The sequence below is a fragment of the Polypterus senegalus genome, chromosome 14, assembly GCF_016835505.1.
Source record: "Polypterus senegalus isolate Bchr_013 chromosome 14, ASM1683550v1, whole genome shotgun sequence".
Classification (NCBI taxonomy): Eukaryota; Metazoa; Chordata; class Cladistia; order Polypteriformes; family Polypteridae; genus Polypterus; species Polypterus senegalus.
Window position 1 is genome coordinate 66,893,446 of NC_053167.1, and position 20,599 is coordinate 66,914,044.

At 36.7% G+C, this 20,599-nt stretch overlaps 1 protein-coding gene across 7 annotated transcripts in view; it reads left to right on the plus strand.

Annotated features, from left to right (window-relative positions):
• The window catches only part of szt2 (SZT2 subunit of KICSTOR complex), a 337,146-nt gene that overhangs the window by 242,671 nt on the left and 73,876 nt on the right, over positions 1–20,599 (plus strand). For all 7 annotated transcript variants that reach the window (XM_039735449.1, XM_039735443.1, XM_039735448.1 and 4 more), the window contains 6 exons: positions 8,239–8,318; positions 8,604–8,729; positions 10,507–10,709; positions 16,330–16,426; positions 16,513–16,593; positions 18,146–18,220. In XM_039735449.1, the coding sequence (XP_039591383.1) occupies positions 8,239–8,318; positions 8,604–8,729; positions 10,507–10,709; positions 16,330–16,426; positions 16,513–16,593; positions 18,146–18,220 (662 nt within the window). The remainder of the gene's footprint in view (positions 1–8,238; positions 8,319–8,603; positions 8,730–10,506; positions 10,710–16,329; positions 16,427–16,512; positions 16,594–18,145; positions 18,221–20,599) is intronic.

Consider the following 20,599-nt stretch of genomic DNA (forward strand, 5'->3'; position numbering starts at 1 on the left):
TGTGTATATGGAGCTCGAGTGAATTCTCTTCATTGCTACTTTCCAATCCTTTTCTGAAATGTTGAATGAGAGATCCTTTCGCACTGTACTCTGGGATCTTTGACTTCAAAATGTTTTTATATATTATAGAATTGTTGTCTGTGTCCTCAAGACTGATCAATTTTTTTTCTGGAATAGAAGTAGGTGGGAGGTGAGGTAAATTGGACACATTTTGTTTAGCAAAGTTTCGAATTTGGAGGTAGTGAAAGAAATGTATTGCTGGAAAGTTAAATTTGGAGTGTAATTGTAGGATGTGAAGACATTGTCTATGTACAAATCTCAAGTGATTTAATCCAGAATGTTTTCCAAACATTTAAAACTGTGGACATTTGAGAGGGTAGAAAAAGGTGGTTATCATGCAGAGATCTCAAAAATAAAAGCTTCTCTTCCTACACTGGTTCCATATTCTGAGTGAATGAAGCACAATTGGGTTGTTGTTATTATATTGGCGATAACTTGTGTTTACCGGGGTACAAAGCAAGGATTATAAAGAAGTACTGCAGGATTTTATTTCTATCACGGACCAAGCCTGTGTATGTTCATCTATTTGTGTCAGTGTCCAGGTTTTTATAGCTTTTTATTTGCCGCCCAGTAGTAAAATTGAACTTTAAGTAGAGCCATGCCTCCTTCTGCCTTAGGTATTTGTAGGGTTGCCCTTTGGATACGTGGTTGTTTTGAATTCCAAATAAATTAGGTCATGATTGAATCTAACTTCTTAAAAAATGATTTTTTGATGTATATTGGAATGCTTTGAAATCGAAAAAGAAGCTTGGGAAGGATATTCATCTTGAGAGTGTTAACTCTCCCAGCTAAAGTGAGATGTAGGGTGGACCATCTATGTAAGTCTTGCTTAAGTTTTTCCATGCAGACAGCAAACTTTTGTTGATAAAGAGATTTATGCTTACTTGTGATGTTTACCTCTAGGCATTTAAACTTATCTGAGATGATAAAAATCAAGGTGCCCAATCTAATATTGTGTGCTAGTTAGTTCACTAGAAAGAGCACACTTTTATTCAAATTGATTCTGAGTCCAGAAATCTTTTAAACTTCTGCTAGTGCTGTTAGAACTGCAGGTACAGTATTTTATGGGTGTTTTCCTGTAGGAGGCGTTAGCTCCCTGAAAATTTGTTTGTTTTGTAATTGCAGCGTCTTAAGTAACCCAAAACTATATAGATATAATTTTAAAAGGTGATACCCCTCTCTTAGTGATACAGTGGTAAGAAATCACATAAGAGAAAATAACTTAGCATTCTTTAATGACGATTTACGCGGCATAACAGACGGAAAGCCATGACAAGACCTTTCTGTAGAGCCTGCCATTTTCGTTGCTGCGCTGGAAGGATTTTCAAGATCGGATGCAGTTAACTCCCATCCGTCTCTCGGCCTCAAAGGTGTGCTGGGCAATGTTCCAAGGCTTTATACTCTTTTTCCATGTGCAGACCCCATCTTAGGTAAATCATGCCATTCCAAACAAGGAAAAGAAGATCCAATGTCATGCTGACTCACACAGAAATAGCACAGTGCCCATTTTCTTAGTTGTCCCTTTCTTGTCTTCTAATGCTTGCCTAGCAGTTGTAAATGATGAGCCCCTGTGTGCTAAATCTGGCCTTGTTGTTAGCTGTACATGTGAGAAGAAGCAGATTTATAAAATGACATATTAAACATTGTGATAAGATGCTTCTACGAAGAAACATTTCTATACACAGAAAAAGGTTTGGGGATCAACTCCCATATATTTTCATCCAGACAAATGAAAAAGAGGTTGATTCATATGACTTTTCAGTGCAAAATGAACAATGAACTGCAGACAAAATGGCGTTTATATAACAAGATGGATTATGTGACAGGAAATGTTTGGCAGGAAGTGATGATTGGAGGCAGGGAAACGGAACCAATGTCATCAGGAGTGGACAGGAGCAATAGATTGATGTAACCGGAAGTGACATCGTCAGGGTGAACCGGAAGTGATATTGTGGTGGCCATTTTGAACCCCGGAAGTGGGACTTCTTATTTTTCTTAGAATTTTCTGTAGTTGAAAAGAGATTAAGGTAAGTAGCACATGATAACCCTTTGTCTCGCGATAGTTCACTCACCTTTACGCTCTTTGACTGCCTCCAACTCGCACATGTGTGACAACATATAAACTTATTACAGTGGATCTGTTATATATAGTACCATATCATCTGCATATAGTAAAAATTTTTTTTCAAGTCCTTCTCTGATTATCCCCTTTATCTCATATGCATTTCGACAGTGAACTGCCAGGGGCTCAATGATGTTTGCAAAAAGCAGAGGTGACAACGTTCTAGTTTGAAGTAGTCTGAAATAATGTTGTTAATACAAACTGAAGCTCCTGGACTGGTATATAGTAGTATGATCCATGCACATATGTTCTGGCCAAACACAAATTTCTCCAATATAGTGAAAAGGTAGTTCCATTTAACCATATCAAATGCTTTTTCTGCATCCAGTGATAATAATGTCTCCGGGATTTTAGACTTTGTGAGTGAATTTATTACATTAAACAGACGTTGAATTCTAAGTAAGCCATCTTAGCATATACTGTTTAGTTTGCACAATAAAAATAGAGGATGTGGCCTAGAAAAAGTGAACAGTGGCATGTCCACACAGGCTGATATTAACTGAAGTGAATCACATAGCCAATTAAACGGGCATACCTTGGATTAAGTAGATTGGCGATGCTGAATATCCTCTAAGCAAGTGTACGTGAGGTGGAATGCTTAACATGCCCGACAATTTTAGAGCTGATTGTCAAAGCATCTGAAAAAAAAATACCTTCTGCCTCTGATCGCTGGAGTGTATGAGTGACACAGGAAAAGCCAGCTTCATCAATGCCTTTTATCGTATATTTGGCATTGTCGCAGATCACAACATGCACATAGCTTTTCAGAATGGCCCAGGTGCCAAGTATTTCCTGAAATGTATTGATTAAAAATAAACATTACATTTCTTTAACATCTGCCTCATATTTGGTAGATGCTGTGCACCGCTTGAGGCAGTTTCACTATGCTCATTCTTATGTTTACTTTTTAGATTGTAATTTAGGTTACTTGTGTGTATTAACTAGTTTTCGTACCTCCTCTTGATATTTTAGCAGAGCACAGTTTACAGGGAGCTAGGCTTAGGTTTTTATTGTTCATTTTAAAGAACTTCCACACCACAGACATTTTGTTTTCTCTAGTTTTTGTGTGCATGTTATTAGTATCGAATATAGGCATTGATGAATTTCTTGAGTACAAGTACATTAGCATTCTATCAGGCCACAACACAATCCCAGTATCCGTATTGTATTATCCATCCATTGTCTAACCCGCTGAATCCGAACACAGGGTCACGGGGGTCTGCTGGAGCCAATCCCAGCCAACACAGGGCACAAGGCAGGAACCAATCCTGGGTAGGGTGCCAACCCACCGCAGGACACACACACAAACACACCCACACACCAAGCACACACTAGGGCCAATTTAGAATCGCCAATCCACCTAACCAGCATGTCTTTGGACTGTGGGAGGAAACCGGAGCGCCCGGAGGAAACCCACGCGAGACACGGGAGAACATGCAAACTCCACGCAGGGAGGACCCGGGAAGCGAACCCAGGTCTCCTAACTGCGAGGCAGCAGCGCTACCACTGCGCCACCGTGCCGCCCTGTATTGTATTATCCCTAGTCTAAATTTGCTTTCCAGTAGTAAAATTGAAAGTTAGACAGTACCATGCCAACTTCTGCTTTAGATCTTTTAGATTCACCTTTTGAATGCTGGGGCATTTTGAATTCCAGATGAATTATGTTAAACTTGAATCTAATTTCTTAAGGAACAATTTGTTTATGTATATATGAATACTCTAAAATATAACAGTTCAGCGAGCTTACAGTGTTAATTTTGGTAAGATAAGATGGAGGGTTGACCATCTGATAACATCTTGTCTGAATTTAATCCATGGTCCTTCCAAAACTGTACAGTTATTTTAGGTTTCTTATGAAATTCTAATGGTAAAGATGACTGTGGATCTAATATAAAGCACCATATTGCCTGCATATAGTGATATTTTCTGTTCAAGTCCTTATGTGATAATCCCCTTCATCTCTGGTTTCTTCCATAGAATAACAACAAGTGGCTCAATGGCTAACACAAAAAGCTTTGAAATTGGGCACCAGTGTCGAGTACCTCTTTTCTACCTAATTTGAAGCATTCAGAATTTGTGTTATTAATGCAGAGTTTGGCTTATATTAGGGCCAAACCCAAGTCTGTGTTTTGTAGCAAGTAAATAGGCCCATTCAGCTCTATCAAAGGCCTTTTCTATGTCCACAAATTACATCTTGCCGGAAGAAGGGGCCTGAATTGCCTTGAAAGCTTGCATATTGTAATCTTTTGAGTTAACCAATAAAAGTTGTAATTTTGCTTGACTTCTCACAATGTCCACAAGTAATAAGATTTCCAGTCTCTTATTTCGTGGGCAAATATATTGCATTAAACAGGTGCCAAAGTTTTAAGGCTTAGTGTCTGCCCTTAATTGATTTTATGATACTACCAAAGAAAGCACTTTCTTAATTCTGTTAGTTGTGGTGCTGAGGTGTCCCCCCCTGCACTCTGGTCCCAATCCATGTGGTTCATTGTCTGTTGAGTGCAGCAACACACTATCAATGCATGCTCCTAACCCAGGACCTTCAATAGTATTTTAATATCCTTATTCAGGAGTGAAATTGGTTTATGTGATGCACAAGCATTCATCCATTTTCTTAATCTGCTTATATACTGTACTACTTTTAAACTGTAGACTGTTTCTTGTGTGAAAAAATATATAATAACATTTGAATGTTTTTTGATTAAAATGTTAACTTAAGTTTAAACATAATAAATGTAAAGAAAAATAAACAGCTCATTAACAACAATAACATTTATTTCTGTAACATTTTCTTACAAAGATTGTAGCTGAAAGTGGTTTACAACTAAAAAAAAGTTGCAAGAAAAAATTAGAACTAAATAAGAGTGTATAAATGACATAACAAAAATAGTAGATAAGAATAAATCAATATGTACTTTGTAGTGGAAAACCTTTACATTACATTTTTTAGTCTGATACGCTTTTTAGTTACATTGTCTTTTGTCTTAACTGTTTTAAGTAGGATGAGTTCTTTCTAGTATGCTGACCCTTCAGCTAGATCCAGACCTCATGAGGCATCAACCTCTCTGTATAACCTAATACAGGATGATCTGATGTCCCATATGCAGACCTACAGTATTTGTATTAGGTTAACATGTTATCTATATGCTAAACATGAATTTGTATATTATAACGGCTTTGTTTAACAAAAGATTGTTAGCACATCCATGATTACAATTCAGGGTGCATGGAGTTGTTCCAAAGGTGTCTTTGTTAAATTTATTTCCCATAATGATATATTGCTAGAGTCTGAAGAAACTTTTTTATGTATGAGTGCTGAAGTAGAAACAGGGTTGACATGTTTTCCTTGCAAGCTTACATAACACAGTAGTGCTGGGTGGTATACCAGTTCATACCAAAAACAGTTTTTTATTTTTGTTATGATATGGATTTTTCTTATACCAGAACACCAATGTAAATAGCCTAAACAACGTTAGGAACGTGGCACAGTGGGAAATTGTTTAAGGGGGGACCTTTTTCACTCCTGCACCAATACTGTTTCTATACAACTGGATAATACTGCCAGCCAAGTTGTACTTGTTTTGTTTTGTTTTGTTTTGTTTTATTTTATTTTATTTTTTCAATACTGTGTAATGTACCTGGGTACTGTGTAATAGTGTGACGATGTCAGTCCCCTACAGACTCCCTCTTCCCACATGGGAGTCTGTTGAAACAAAACTGTCAATAGTTATGGCTGAGATGAGCTGACAAATCTCATTGAAGCCAGGGGCTGGTGGAAAGTGCTCAAGTGCTTTTGTTAAAAACAGTCAAAAGTAAAACCAAAAATGTCCATTGTGCAGTGTTCAGAAAAATACAGTACCCAAATAAATAGCAAATCTATAAAACCAGTAAAACATGGGGATAAAATACATAAATCCATTAAAATAGAGGTTAAAATGTAGTCTTTCTCCTCACCCGATCGCAGCACACCACCTTCTGTCTCACCGGCTCACCCGTTGCTGTTGGAGCCTCTGCAGCATGAACTGCTTTCTACCAGCCCTCGTCTTGGCTGCCGCCACACTGCACAGCCAGACCGTCTTAGGTCGGCACACCTCCCGTCTTCCTTCGCGCTCACACAGTCGCTCCTTAGATCCATCGGTAGGTCTGACATTTCGCTCGCCCCACTCTACATGCTAAGTCAGTGGGGTGAACCAGCCCCCAGATCGCCCCAGCTCATGCTGCCTTCTCCTTCCTGGTGTTTGGATCATCTCCCATGACTGCTTTTTCCCTTCTTTAACCTCCTTCTGTTCTCTCTTTTCTTTTTGCTTCCCCCTATCCTGCCAGCCCATAAATGTACGTCTCTGTGGGCGCAGCGCCTTATTCACACGCCACAGTAAACTGATGAAGCAATTGAGAACAATCGGGTGCGACTCACTCCAATCACCTCATCAACTCCCTGCGGTCGTGCAATTGCGCCCACAGAGATGGACACGCCGAACTGCATTTAAAAACTGGTCATTTTTTTTTTAAGCTGCGGACCCACTATACTGCAAATAGCATTATAAATGCAAGTTGCAGTTTTATTATATATGTTTATAGCTTAGCTTGAAGCAAGGTCCATATTAATGAAATTTTCCTTAACGATGGTTCAGTTGGTAAAGATGTCATCACCAAGTTGCACTTGTTTTGTTTTATTTTATTTTGGTGACATACTGTGCAATGTACCTAGGCTTGAAGTTTTGAAGTAATAGTATTATCACAGGAAGTTGCACTATTATTTATTTTATTGGTATTATTTATTAGTTTAAACATTATGCAGTTTAATGATGGTAAAGTTGTTTAAAAAGTCACTTTACCGTGTTACCGTTTGTTAACATTAACAGAAAGTGTAGTTGGTTTACAAAAAATATTTACTATTTATTCCTTTTCTAAGACATGTTCAGTGCAATACAACTTTTAACAAGCACCTCTGGATATTTTACTAAGTCTATCTGCATCATTGGATAGTTGAAAATATGTTGTCAAAATTTTAGTTTAAGTTGTTTGCAAAATTTGTTCAATGAACAGGTTCTATATTTTGACTGCAACTGTCATGCAATGTGTTTCCTTCTCCTCATTAGTGCCCCCCCTCAAAAAAACTGGCCATGCAAACCTATATTAATACTTGTGTGCAGTGGAAAATACAGTAATTGCAGTGGAAAATGTGGTTAACTCATGCATGGGAAAACAATACCGATGAATACTGTGAAACCGGTACAATTTTGAAAAACACCGTGATATAGAATTTAGGTCATACCGCCCAGCACTGTAACACAGATATGTAAGTTATGCACAAGTAGAGTCTTTATATATGGGTTTGTTTTTAAGTTTCTGATGACAAGCTTCAAAAGCTTTTATTCAATCAAAATGTTAGTCCATACACATATCAAGAATTAACAGTATTTTAAAAATGAATATATGCTGTTTATAATTTTGACAGCAAGTAAATACAGCAAATATTTTTAACAGTTAACTCATTTGTTTAGAATGACTCTGCAACATATGGGTGAAATTGCTCATTGGAGAATTGTCCTTAAATGGGCACAGTCTTTAGGGATTTGCACACTATTATGAAAATGTAATTCTTAATAATTCCTAAGAGTAAATATAATTTTTCAATAAACACATTAATATAAAAGTACTGTTTTGAATAATGCATAGTTAAATAGAAAATCAGGGTGCACTGTTTACAACCAGCAAAAGAGTAGGCAAATCTTAGTAATGATGCATCAATAAGAATTTTAATATTAATTTAATTTAGTGTTTGCTCTTTTTGTGTGCACCTTGTTAATTTTTTCTAAAGTCATCTTGTCTTAAAAAGTTAAGAATGTAAACTGGAGATATATTAAATAAAAGTAAAAATTGATATAGATTCCCCTTATTTAATAATTTGATGAAATTGACTCACCTCTTAATAATATGATAGAGTCAGTGCTAAGGTTATGTAGGCAAGTGAAGATGAGAGTAATAAAATGGTAAACAGCATAGTTTACAATGCACAGGTCTATGATTACACTTTTGTTTTTTAAATTCAACAGAAATGGAGAAGCAGTTGAAGATTGAAAACCTATTTGTGACCTGGCAACAGCGATCAGCTCAGTCAAATATGCCCATCTCTGTCAGTACTATTGTGCTTTTATTTTGTTTTCAAACTTTATTTAACTTTTAGTATTTTGACTTGCAATTAATATTCTCCATGTAATATGTATTAACTAGAAATTGCATGCTTCCCTGCAGCTTCCATTGTTATATCATGTTAGTAAGCCTTGTGGAATTTAGTTTCTTTATCAAGCTGCACATTGGTTTAACAAAAATATTTTTTTATTTGCCAAAATTTTTTCAGTGATACTTTAATAAGAAAAGTGGGATTTCAGCAGGTGTTAAAAGTATTTTTTTTTTTTAGGCTGCTGATCTTGACACATTAAAGCAGTCATCACGCCTAGTCCATTACTGTGCCACTCCACTACTTTTCGACCCTGTTTTTCGCAAACAAATTCAAGAAGATCAGACTATTAACCCTTTTGCTAAGGTAAATAAGTAAATAATGGTAAAATTGTCAGCTTTTAATATATCTGTTTTTGTCTAAATCTTTTAGTTTTCCAGTGAGATTGAACAAAACATTTTCATTTTTATTCAGCATCTAACATTTACCAAAAACAGAAATGAGATTCATGTTATATTATACTTCTGCATTTTACATTAAAATACTGTATAACTTTTTAATCCTTTCTCAGAAACAAAAGTAGAAGCTACAGTATTTCAAGACAATGAGTAATTATATGCACAGGAAAACAGAAAAATGATGGAAAAAGGAAGCCAATGTATATTTATTGATTTCTCTTCTATTAGAATAGAGTATGAGTTATTAGAGTTATGAGTTATTAGAAGATAATCATCCTAATTCTCTTATGTCAAATTATTATCAAATCTCATATTATTAAAAAAGAATATCTATTAAGAAAATTATTATTTCTATTGTAAATAGTAATAGTATTGTGAAACTGTTTCTGCACTTTTTTAGTACTTATTTTTTTCCCTTTTTTGCATATGAATAGTATTTTGACATAGTTCTGTAGACATATAGCTTTTCCTTTTCCTTACTGGAAATAATTCTAGAAATTATTATTATTATTATTACTATTATTCTTATCTTTCATTTGTTCTTAAAAACAGTCCAATGGTCCTCAACACTTGTCAAAGGGGGGAAAGTTAAAAATATAACAACAACATAACATTTAATCTGCAGCAACACTTAATCTGTAATGTTAATTTTCTCCATAATTTAGATTATTCTGTTTTCAAGGTAGGCATGATGGCACATTGTTCCTGCCTCACAGCTCCAGTTGCTAGTGTTTGATTTTTAAGAGTCAGGACAACAACCCTGTTTTGGCCCTTTGTATGTGCAGTCCCATTCTTTTGGTTACTGTCCAGAGTTTGTGACTGTAGGTAAGGATGAGGATATAGACTGGTAAGTCAAAACATGGGGTTTTTGAGTATGACTACATTGAAAATAGTTCTCTTTCAATAGAAGTGAGAGCACCATTGATTAAAATGCCTCCTTTCAGACCTTGTCCATCGAAATGAGACCACCTATATCTAATTTAGTGAACTCCTGAACACTTACACTCAACCAAGACAAGTTCATTTCTACCCCATTCTTGTTATGTCATTGGTATTACACGTAACCCAAACATTTAATCTTGCTGGAGGTGTGACCACAAGGCATATTTACTTAAATAAAATAAAGGTTTGTGTTATACCATTAGTACAGCAATTTCAAATATTTATGTAAACAAATAAGTGCATTTCTTGATAATGTGTGACATGGGAAAATTGCTGATGACTTACTGGTTTCTCACAGTTATTTGCCAATAAGTACTCCCAAGTCAAATATAATGTTCTGCAGCAGTGACAACAGATTTGACAAACACGTGTCATGTACTTGAGGTCCATTTGTATGTATTATTCTGTTTCTGGTAATTTTTTCTCAATTTTTACTCAATGTTCTTGTATTAAATAATTGTATGTTCTGATCATCAATAACTATGCTCCCAAGGAGATAGTAGGTTGTACTGATCTTTAAACATTATTTGGTTACTTTTCTTCATCATTGTCATTTGCGTGAACAAACTTTTATGATTTGTCATCATCAATCCTGTTAAAATCAGCTTTTGCCTGTATGTCAATTTATCAAAATCATATGGTATATCTTTACAGTTACTGATAGCAATAAGATGCATAATAATAATTTATCATCATTATTCTATCATTTTATTTCTGATTGTTTTTCATCTTTCATTAAACAGAAAAGACATTGCTCAAATGATTCTACAGCCTCCGGTCGAGATCGAACCAATAGTTGTGATTCTGTGGAGATGCTACCATGTCGTCTCAAAGACGAGCCCTGGCTGCTAGATATATCTAACACTTTTGTACAGCAGTATGTTCAATACCTGCAGAGTATGGGCTTTATACTTGTTCAGGTTCGACCACCATCACCTGCCAGAAGGTAATCCTTAATTTTTTTTATGATGAAGCAAACCTTATAAAACATTCCCTCTCATTAAACTTCATGTAATATTTTATATATGTATTCTTTTACCTGAAATTATTCACTGTCTGAATGCCTAGCTTGCCAAAAATATGAAAGTATGATATCCTTTGAAATCTTAATTTGCATCAATGTTTGTAACAAATGAAACTAACAATTTATGCATGTAACTGGTTTGTTATTCAATATTTTTTTTGTTAAAATAGCAAAAACAGTGGTTAGCACTACTATTAGAATAGAATAATTTTTTCATATTCTATTTCCGGCGCCGCATCCGAGTGGCAGCCTTTCCAGCAGCTCCGTATGACTTTATCTTTTTACCTTTTTATCTCTATTTTCTCTATTTCATTGATCACTTCTACCACTTTCTTTTATGTGGAATTGCTCCCTGGACACTTTTACACATTTTTACTATTTGACATGGATTGTTACACTCCGAGAATCGCCTATTCAAGTAGTCAGCTTAAAGCACTGAGAAGAAATGCTTATGCCGGTGTGGTTCCTTATTTACCTGACGAGGTAAGAAGACGATATCGGGCAGCCGAGCAAAGATAAAAATAAGATTAAATTGAGACAACTTGAGAGAAAATGGCGTTATAAACCGTCGGTGCCTTCTGTGATCCTGGGAAATGTAAACTCACTACCAAATAAGATCGACAAACTGGCTGTGCTGGTGAAAAATGTCAGAACCTACAGAGAATGCAGCTTGCTGTGTTTTAGTGAAACGTGGCTAACGCCTATCATCCCAGATGCTAACGTGGAGCTACCCGGGTTTAGCACAGTTAGAGTGGACAGAGACGCAAGTACCTGTGGAAAGAAGAAAGGAGGAGGACTCGCTCTCTATGTCAATACAAAGTGGTGCAACTCAGGACATGTAAACGTTAAAATCTCCACTTGCTGCAGGGACATCGAACTGTTGGCCGTAAGTCTGCCCTATTACTTGCCCAGAGAGTTTGGACACGTGATTGCTGTTATTGTTTACATCCCCTCGAACGCGAGATGGCGAGTGACATCATCCATTCCGCAGTTGCTAAGTTACAAACGCAGCACCCTGAGGCACTTGTGCTAATCGCTGGAGACTTTAACCATGTAACGCTGGATAAAACATTACCTGCCTTCTCCCAGTGGATTGTAACACTCGGGAAACAGGACTATTGACCTACTATATGCAAACGTTAAAGACGCATACAGCGCCACCCCACTGCCTGCGCTTGGGAAAGCAGATCATAACCTGGTTCTGCTTCAGCCTCAATACAAACCAAGAGTGAGGGCGCTACCTACAACCACACGCTCATTCAGGAAGTGGTCCCCGAGGCAGAGCAGGCTCTGAGAGACTGCTTTGGAACTACAGACTGGGATATATTGCTGGATCACATAGTGAGAACATTGAAGAGGCTGTTGAATGCACAACTGATTACATCAACTTCTGTATGGACATTGTAGTTCCAGTAAGAACAGTATGCTGCTATGCTAACAACAAGCCATGGATTACAAGTGACATCAAGGGCCTTTTGAACCAGAAGAAAAGGGCTTTTAAAGGTGGTGATAAGCATGAGCTGAAGTGCGTGCAGAAGGAACTCCGAGTCCAGCTCAGGGCGAAAGAGCAGTACAGGAGAAAGCTGGAGCAGAAGTTGCAGAACAACAGCATGAAGGAAGTGTGGGATGGGATGAAGATTATCACTGGCTGCAGCTCAAGCGGGTGCCGCCATCGAGACAGACGTGGAGAGAGCAAACCAAATGAACAACTTCTTTAATAGGTTTGATCACAGTAACCCACTCTCACCTCGAGTACTGCATCCTCCAACCATCCTTCTGCTGATACCAGCATAGGTGAGACATCCCCACCCACAATTACAGCAGCCCAGGTGAGCAGAGAGCTGAAAAGACTTTGTGCCAGCAAAGCAGCGGGTCCAGATGGTGTATCGCCACGATTGCTGAAGGCCTGTGCGTTGGAACTGGGGAGTCCTCTACAGCGCATCTTCAACCTCAGCCTGGAACAGGGAGAGTCCCAAGGCTTTGGAAAACATCTTGTATCACTCCTGTCCCAAAGGTATCACGTCCTAGTGAGCTGAATGACTTCCGCCTGTTGCTCTGACGTCACATCTGATGAAGACCATGGAGCGGCTGCTGCTTCACCACCTGAGGCCACAGGTCCGCCAGCCCTCGACCCTCTGCAGTTCGCATACCAGGAGAAGGTGGGAGCGGAGGATGCCATCATCTATATGCTTCATCGATCCCTCTCCCACCTGGACAGAGGCAGTGGTGCTGTAAGAATTATGTTTTGGACTTCTCTAGCCTTCAACACCATCCAACCTCTGCTCCTTAGGGATAAGCTGACTGAGATGGGAGTAGATTCACACCTGTGGCATGGATTGTGGACTATCTTACAGACAGACCTCAATATGTGCGCCTTGGGAACTGCAGGTCTGACATTGTGTCAGCAATACAGGGCGCGCAGGGGACTGTACTTTCTCCGGTCCTGTTCAATCTATATACATCAGACTTCCAATATGACTCGAGTCCTGCCACGTGCAAAAGTTCGCTGATGACACTGCTATTGTGGGCTGCATCAGGAGTGGGCAGGAGGAGGAGTACAGAAAGTTAATCAAAGACTTTGTTAAATGGTGCGACTCAAACCACTTACACCTTAACACCAGCAAGACCAAGGAGCTGGTGGTGGATTTTAGGAGGCCCAGGCCCCTCATGGACCCTGTGATCATCAGAGGTGACTGTGTGCAGAGGGTGCAGACCTATAAATATCTGGGAGTGCAGCTGGATGACAAATTGGACTGGATTGCCAATACTGATGCTCTATGTAAGAAAGCTCAGAGCAGACTATACTTTCTGAGAAGGTTGGCATCCTTCAACATCTGCAGTAAGATGCTGCAGATGTTCTACCAGACGGTTGTGGCGAGTGCCCTCTTCTACGCGGTGGTGTGCTGGGGGGGCAGCATAAAAATGAAAGACGCCTCACGCCTGGACAAACTTGTTAAGAAGGCAGGCTCCATTGTAGGATTAAAGTTGGACAGTTTAACATCTGTGGCAGAGCGACGGGCACTAAGCAAACTCCTGTCAATCATGAAGAATCCACTGCATCCACTTAACAGTGTCATCTCCAGGCAGAGGAGTAGCTTCAGTGACAGACTTTTGTCACTGTCCTGTTCCACTGACAGACTGAGGAGATCGTTCCTCCCCCACACTATGCGACTCTTCAATTCCACCCGGGGGAGTAAATGCTAACATTAATTTTATTTTAATTCTTTTCATTTTTATTACTATTTAATTTAATATTGTTTCTTTGTATCAGTATACTGCTGCTGGATTATGTGAATTTCCCCTTGGGATTAATAAAGTATCTATCTATCTATCTATCTCTATCTACTACTTTCCAGCTCAAGTAGACTATCTGTGTAAAGATTTAACATTCCTCTTGTGCCTATGTGGATTTTTCTAGAATATTTTAATATTGCTCTAATTTCCCAAAGACATGTATGTCGGCCTGGTATGAATAAAGTTATTTGTGGTTTAATGTGACCTACAGTTGACTAGCTCCCCATCGAAGTGCCTAATGCTTTAAGCAGAGGCTTTGGGTTCCTGTGACCCTGAAACTGGATTAGGTGGGTTCAGTTAGGGAATATACTAGATGTAAAGTATGTGTAAAGAAATAAAAATATAGAGTTTATTTCATTCATATCATAAAATATTTTGTTTTGCAAGGAAACTGTAAATTGAATAATTGATCTTGAATAAAAATGCATCTTAATTGTTTAAATATTTGAATCCCAAAGATAAATGAAGTGAATGCATGGATGCTTATGTTATCTTAAATATACAGTGGGATGCAAAAGTTTGGGCAACCTTGTTAATAGTCATTATTTTCCTGTATAAATTGTTGGTTGTTACGATAAAAAATGTCAGATAAATATATCATATAGGAGACACACAAAGTGATATTTGAGAAGTGAAATGAAGTTTATTGGATTTACAGAAAGTGTGCAATAATTGTTCAAACAAAATCAGGCAGGTGCATAAATTTGGGCACCACAAAAAAGAAATGAAATCAATATTTAGTAGATCCGCCTTTTGCAGAAATTATAGCCTCTAAACGCTTCCTGTAGGTTCCAATGAGAGTCTGGATTGTGGTTGAAGGTATTTTGGACCATTCCTCTTTACAAAACATCTCTAGTTCATTCAGGTTTGATGGCTTCCGAGCATGGACAGCTCTCTTTAACTCACACCACAGATTTTCAATTATATTCAGGTCTGGGGACTGAGATGGCCATTCCAGAACGTTGTACTTGTTCCTCTGCATGAATGCCTTAGTGGATTTTGAGCAGTGTTTCGGGTCGTTGTCTTGTTGAGAGATCCAACCCCGGCGCAGCTTCAGCTTTGTCACTGATTCCTGGACATTGGTCTCCAGAATCTGCTGATACTGAGTGGAATCCATGCGTCCCTCAACTTTGACAAGATTCCCAGTCCCTGCACTGGCCACACAGCCCCACAGCATGATGGAACCACCACCATATTTTACTGTAGGTAGCAGGTGTTTTTCTTGGAATGCTGTGTTATTTTTCCTCCATGCATAACGCCCCTTGTTATGCCCAAATAACTCAATTTTAGTTTCATCAGTCCACAGCACCTTATTCCAAAATGAAGCTGGCTTGTCCAAATGTGCTTGAGCATACCTCAAGCTGCTCTGTTTGTGCTGTGGGCGGAGAAAAGGCTTCCTCTGCATCACTCTCGCATACAGCATCTCCTTGTGTAAAGTGCGCTGAATGGTTGAACGATGCACAGTGACTCCATCTGCTGCAAGATGATGTTGTAGGTCTTTGGTGCTGGTCTGTGGGTTGACTCTGACTGTTCTCACCATTCGTCGCTTCTGTCTATCCGAAATCTTTCTTGGTCTGCCACTTCGAGCCTTAACTTGAACTGAGCCTGTGGTCTTCCATTTCCTCAATATGTTCCTAACTGTGGAAACAGACAGCTTAAATCTCTGGGACAGCTTTCTGTATCCTTCCCCTAAACCATGATGGTGAACAATCTTTGTCTTCAGGTCATTTGAGAGTTGTTTTGTGACCCCCATGTTGCTACTCTTCAGAGAAAATTAAAGGAGGAGGGAAACTTACAATTGACCCCCTTAAATACTCTTTCTCATTATAGGATTCACCTGTGTATGTAGGTCAGGGGTCACTGAGCTTACCAAGCCAATTTGAGTTCCAATAATTAGTTCTAAAAGTTTTGGAATCAATAAAATGACAACGGTGCCCAAATTTATGCACCTGCCTGATTTTGTTTGAATAATTATTGCACACTTTCTGTAAATCCAATAAACTTCATTTCACTTCTCAAATATCACTGTGTTCGTCTCCTATATGATATATTTAACTGACATTTTTTACCGTAACAACCAACAATTTATACAGGAAAATAATGACTATTAACAAGGTTGCCCAAACTTTTGCATCCCACTGTATATTTGAATCCCAAAGATAAACAAAGTGGATGCCTGGATGCTTACATTGTTATCTTAAATATATATGAAGACTTTTTACTTTTTAATTTCTTGTCTTTGCTACAGCATTGCTCGTGCTCGTGCTGCAGCATTTTGTGGCATGAATACAGATAGTAGGTCTTCTTTCTCCTACAACAAACAGAAAAGTGAAGAAAGCCCCAAGGTAATCCAATCAAAATTTAAAAAGTCAGCATAAGGACATTCTTTAAAATTCTTGAGAAAGAAAGCGTTTTTTTTTTCGTTCCTCAGAGCACAGCACCTGGGACGTCACCTTACCATTTACAGCGTGCCCTTCCAGGAGGAATAGTGCTAATGGAGTTGGCTTTTCAGGTATAAGCTTTAGATTTAATCTATTTGGTGCATGTATTTGTATGAAATTTTCACGCAGTAAAATATTGTTTACCATGAATCTCCTTGTACTCCATCCCTGAAACTTAATCCAATCATATTAAAAGCCATTTGTCTAAAATAATATAATCCAAGTAATCAATAAGTTTACCTACTGTGTGAAATAGACATATGGTTTAGAACTTAGAAATAAGCTGTAAATGTACAGAAAATCTCCATAGAAAGTTATGGCCTGACTTGCTCATTCTGTGTCTCTATGTACTGTAGTACCTGTAGTAGCAGCACAGTTGATACTGTGCTTCAAACTACCTATATATTTCCCTTATCATTTTCAAAAAAAATTACTAGTGAATAGCTGTTGAAAGTTCTGCAGTAAAGCCACTTTTTATGAAGCTGCTGTTTTGTTTAAACCAATAAAGTTATGTGTATGCAAATTAGGATCAAAAATGTTTGAGATTAAACTTTTCATTACAAGATTCAACTTACTGCAGAAACCCAATATATCATACATTCCCCTTACCTTTACCCAGAGCTACTAGGATAGTCTTTAGCTAGCTGTGAGCTAGTGTTGAATAAAGCTATTTCAGAGAATTTTACAGTTCCTTATTATAATATATCAGCAAGACAGGATGACTTGTAACACATTGCTTAATCCACTTCAGTAATAATATTAGCTCCCAAAAAAACACAAAAATATAACATAGAAATTCACAATTATAGTATTACTGATAAAATGCATTTAATTTCCTTCTAAGAAGCTAGTGACAGACTGACCTCCAGTTAAGCATGTGTGCTTTTTAGTTATTTTTTAAACAGATGAAACTATGTTACAATGTGCACGATTCATGTGCTCATGGTTTGGTGCATAATTAATTTACCATACATGATATCTAAGTATATTATTTTAAACATGATTTATGTTAATTAAAGTATATAATGATGTTACATTTTTTCATTCTGTTAGCAGCACCCTCTCTTCATCTTTTCACACCTCTGACATTTTATTGAACATTGGTTTATTTTCCAATGTTGACTTCCCTGTGCCTGTTTATATAGCTTGGACTGCACAAGAAAGTTGCTTTATAGGTTTAACTTTTTACACATCATTGTATAACATTTTGTAATTCCTTTTAAAGTATACTTTGCTTAAAATTACTGCAGTGAAATCTCCTAGTATATATAGGCCTACAACCTTGCAATAATAAATGAGCTTTTGTTAAAGTTGCTATCAGGCTTTTAGCTAGGATAGTATTTGAAAACTCTTTTTACTGTGTGACATCCAACAATATGTAATTCCTCATATTTTATTTTATATTTTATTTTATTTTACTATGGCCACAGCGTGGGTGTTACAAAAATGATTTTGGTACTATAAATTGTATGCTATAATAACTGTTTAATAAGTACTGAATGTAATTATTGCAAAAAATTGACCAACTACATAAATAACTGCCACTTAAGATCCTTGTTATAGGTCATTAATTTCATATTGTGTGTAGCTAATTAGTATACATTAATTTTTGTCTCTTGTTAGGGCTCTTACTTCTGCGTCAAGCAGTATGCTTTGGAATGTTCCCGTATTCCTATGGGACAATCTGTAAATTCACAGGTAACGAAATTAATTAGTATTGGTTTTGAATTTTATCTCAAATATAACATAAAGTTTTTTGTACTTTAAATATGTAAGTGTAGCAAACATTTTAAATGCCAGTATTATATGAAAAGGTTAATAACAAAGATAAAATGTGTGTTCTTTATTTTTGGATAATATATTTCTTAAAGTAAACAGCTTGGCCGTTTGTAAGAATAACATATATGTTAGTATATTCTGTGGTATTTGTAATCATGAAGAAAACAAGGTACAACTAAAAACTTAAAATATTTTGCCATTCAAATATCTAAATGTTATAAATGTCTGAATAAAAATAATAATTTGACTGTTATTCTTGAAAAACATGCTATTTCGTGTTTATTTAGTATATAGTGGTGCTCTTAAAATTATTATTTAAACATGCTGTCTTTTATTAAGTTATAGTAGTTCTTCTCTGAACATATAACTGACAAATAGGAAAGGACAGGAAGTAACAATAATCTAAACAATACATAATATCCTGGAAGAATAGCTGTTTTCCCTCTTTTGGCTTTCATCCATGCTCCTATTATAATTGCACTAGTGAAAGACTATGTTTAGATTACATCATTCATGGAAATAGTTTTAGTGTTAACAAGAACGTCTGTTTATTTAATGAATAATTTTCATTTGAGAGATATGTTACATAAAATGATCTTAATAACTTAATAAAGCATCCAAATGAAATGTGTACATAAATAGACTATGGGGTGAATGTTCAGTATTTTACACAATGATTTATTAAATCACAATTTGCCATTTGCAGCACTTCAAGTGAGAATAGCAAATATAACTTCCACAGAATGTCTATCACATCAGTATCTTGAGTTTTTACATGTACAGTATGTATTTTTCTTTTTTACACATTTTCCTAATTTCAACGGTTACATTACAATGAATGAGTTATAAGTCATTTAAATTTGCTGTACTATATCTTATTCTTATCAGTTCACAAACTGCTTCCTTGCCCATTTGAAAAGCGGCAAAATAAAATATTTAAAATTAGAAATTCAGTCAATGTTACTAAAATATTCAAAAGTTTAACAATGGGTTACCAAGTTTAAATGACAGGGTAGCAGACTGACAGATTCCAAAGGATTTTTTAACTCAGAGTTAACTATTCTTTTCAAATTGTAAATGAAATAGCATATAATTTTCCCTTTGTGCTATAGAAGGTGGACTTTGATTCTCTTCGTTGAACTATATAATATGGCATGTTGGTAATGTTGCTCCAAACAAAGTACTAAGGTAATTGTGAATCCAATACTATCTGGAAAATAAACAAAGATTGTATTCAAATATTGTCAGGGCTGATATTTCCAAAATATGTGACGCAGTGAATCAAGTGCCTGGTACACAGCTCACAATTAATAGTTTAACCAGGTTAGATTTTGATAGTCTGAGAAAAACATGCACAAATACATTCCCAGAGCTAATAGAAGCTTTGTTCACTTTCTCAAGCTAGTGCTTCCTAAAAGCCTCTTCATAAGGTGAATTTTAATTAAATTAACTAACATATTTCATTAAATTTAAATTGAAATCGAAACATTTGTTTCCTGCTTCCAGAAAAAAATTCCTAATTTTTGATCAAATAACATGAAAATAATTAAAACTGAACAGAATTCTAAAATCAGTCAAACAAACCAACCTTAATAAGACTTTTCCCTTCATTTTCTACTATTTAAAAATACTGTTTACCACTTCAATGTTCGCATTTGAAAGAATGGTCTTTCAGTCCTCCTTGTGATTTCCCAAAATGATGGAGCCTCAAGATAAATATGGAAGACACATGAGTAACATGCGCAACAACTTGACTAAACCACAGCACATGAATGCAGCATCAGCTGTGACATTGACTGAGACTGGGACCTTGTGTCAACAAGATCCAGCTGTGCCTCAATTAGTCAACCATGTCTGCCTTAGATGTCCAGGCCCACCCAAACACCCTACCATGATGCGTTGTACACACTACAGTGAGGTGTACTTTGAATGACTTTGAAAATGATAAGGTGCATTATGTGCGACTTTGAAAACCGTTCCAGACTCAGTGCTTATATATGTAAAATATTCAGCTTCATTATAGGTTGTACAATGACAAATGTTACAAAAAATATTTTCTTAGTATACCCAATTTGAATAAAATAGTTGTTTGTAATTCTAGGAAAGCCTTTATTATCTAGATATTCATGCTTTTAAAAACCCTTGTAAAGCTGGAAGCCAATATCTAATGTATATCTTTATAACATATTGAAACTTTTGTTCTTATAATAGGTAGTGAGAGAGTGTTAGGTTAAAGCCAATACCTGAGGTACAGTTGTTCAAAGGATGCATAATATATTGTCAGTATTTTTCAAATTA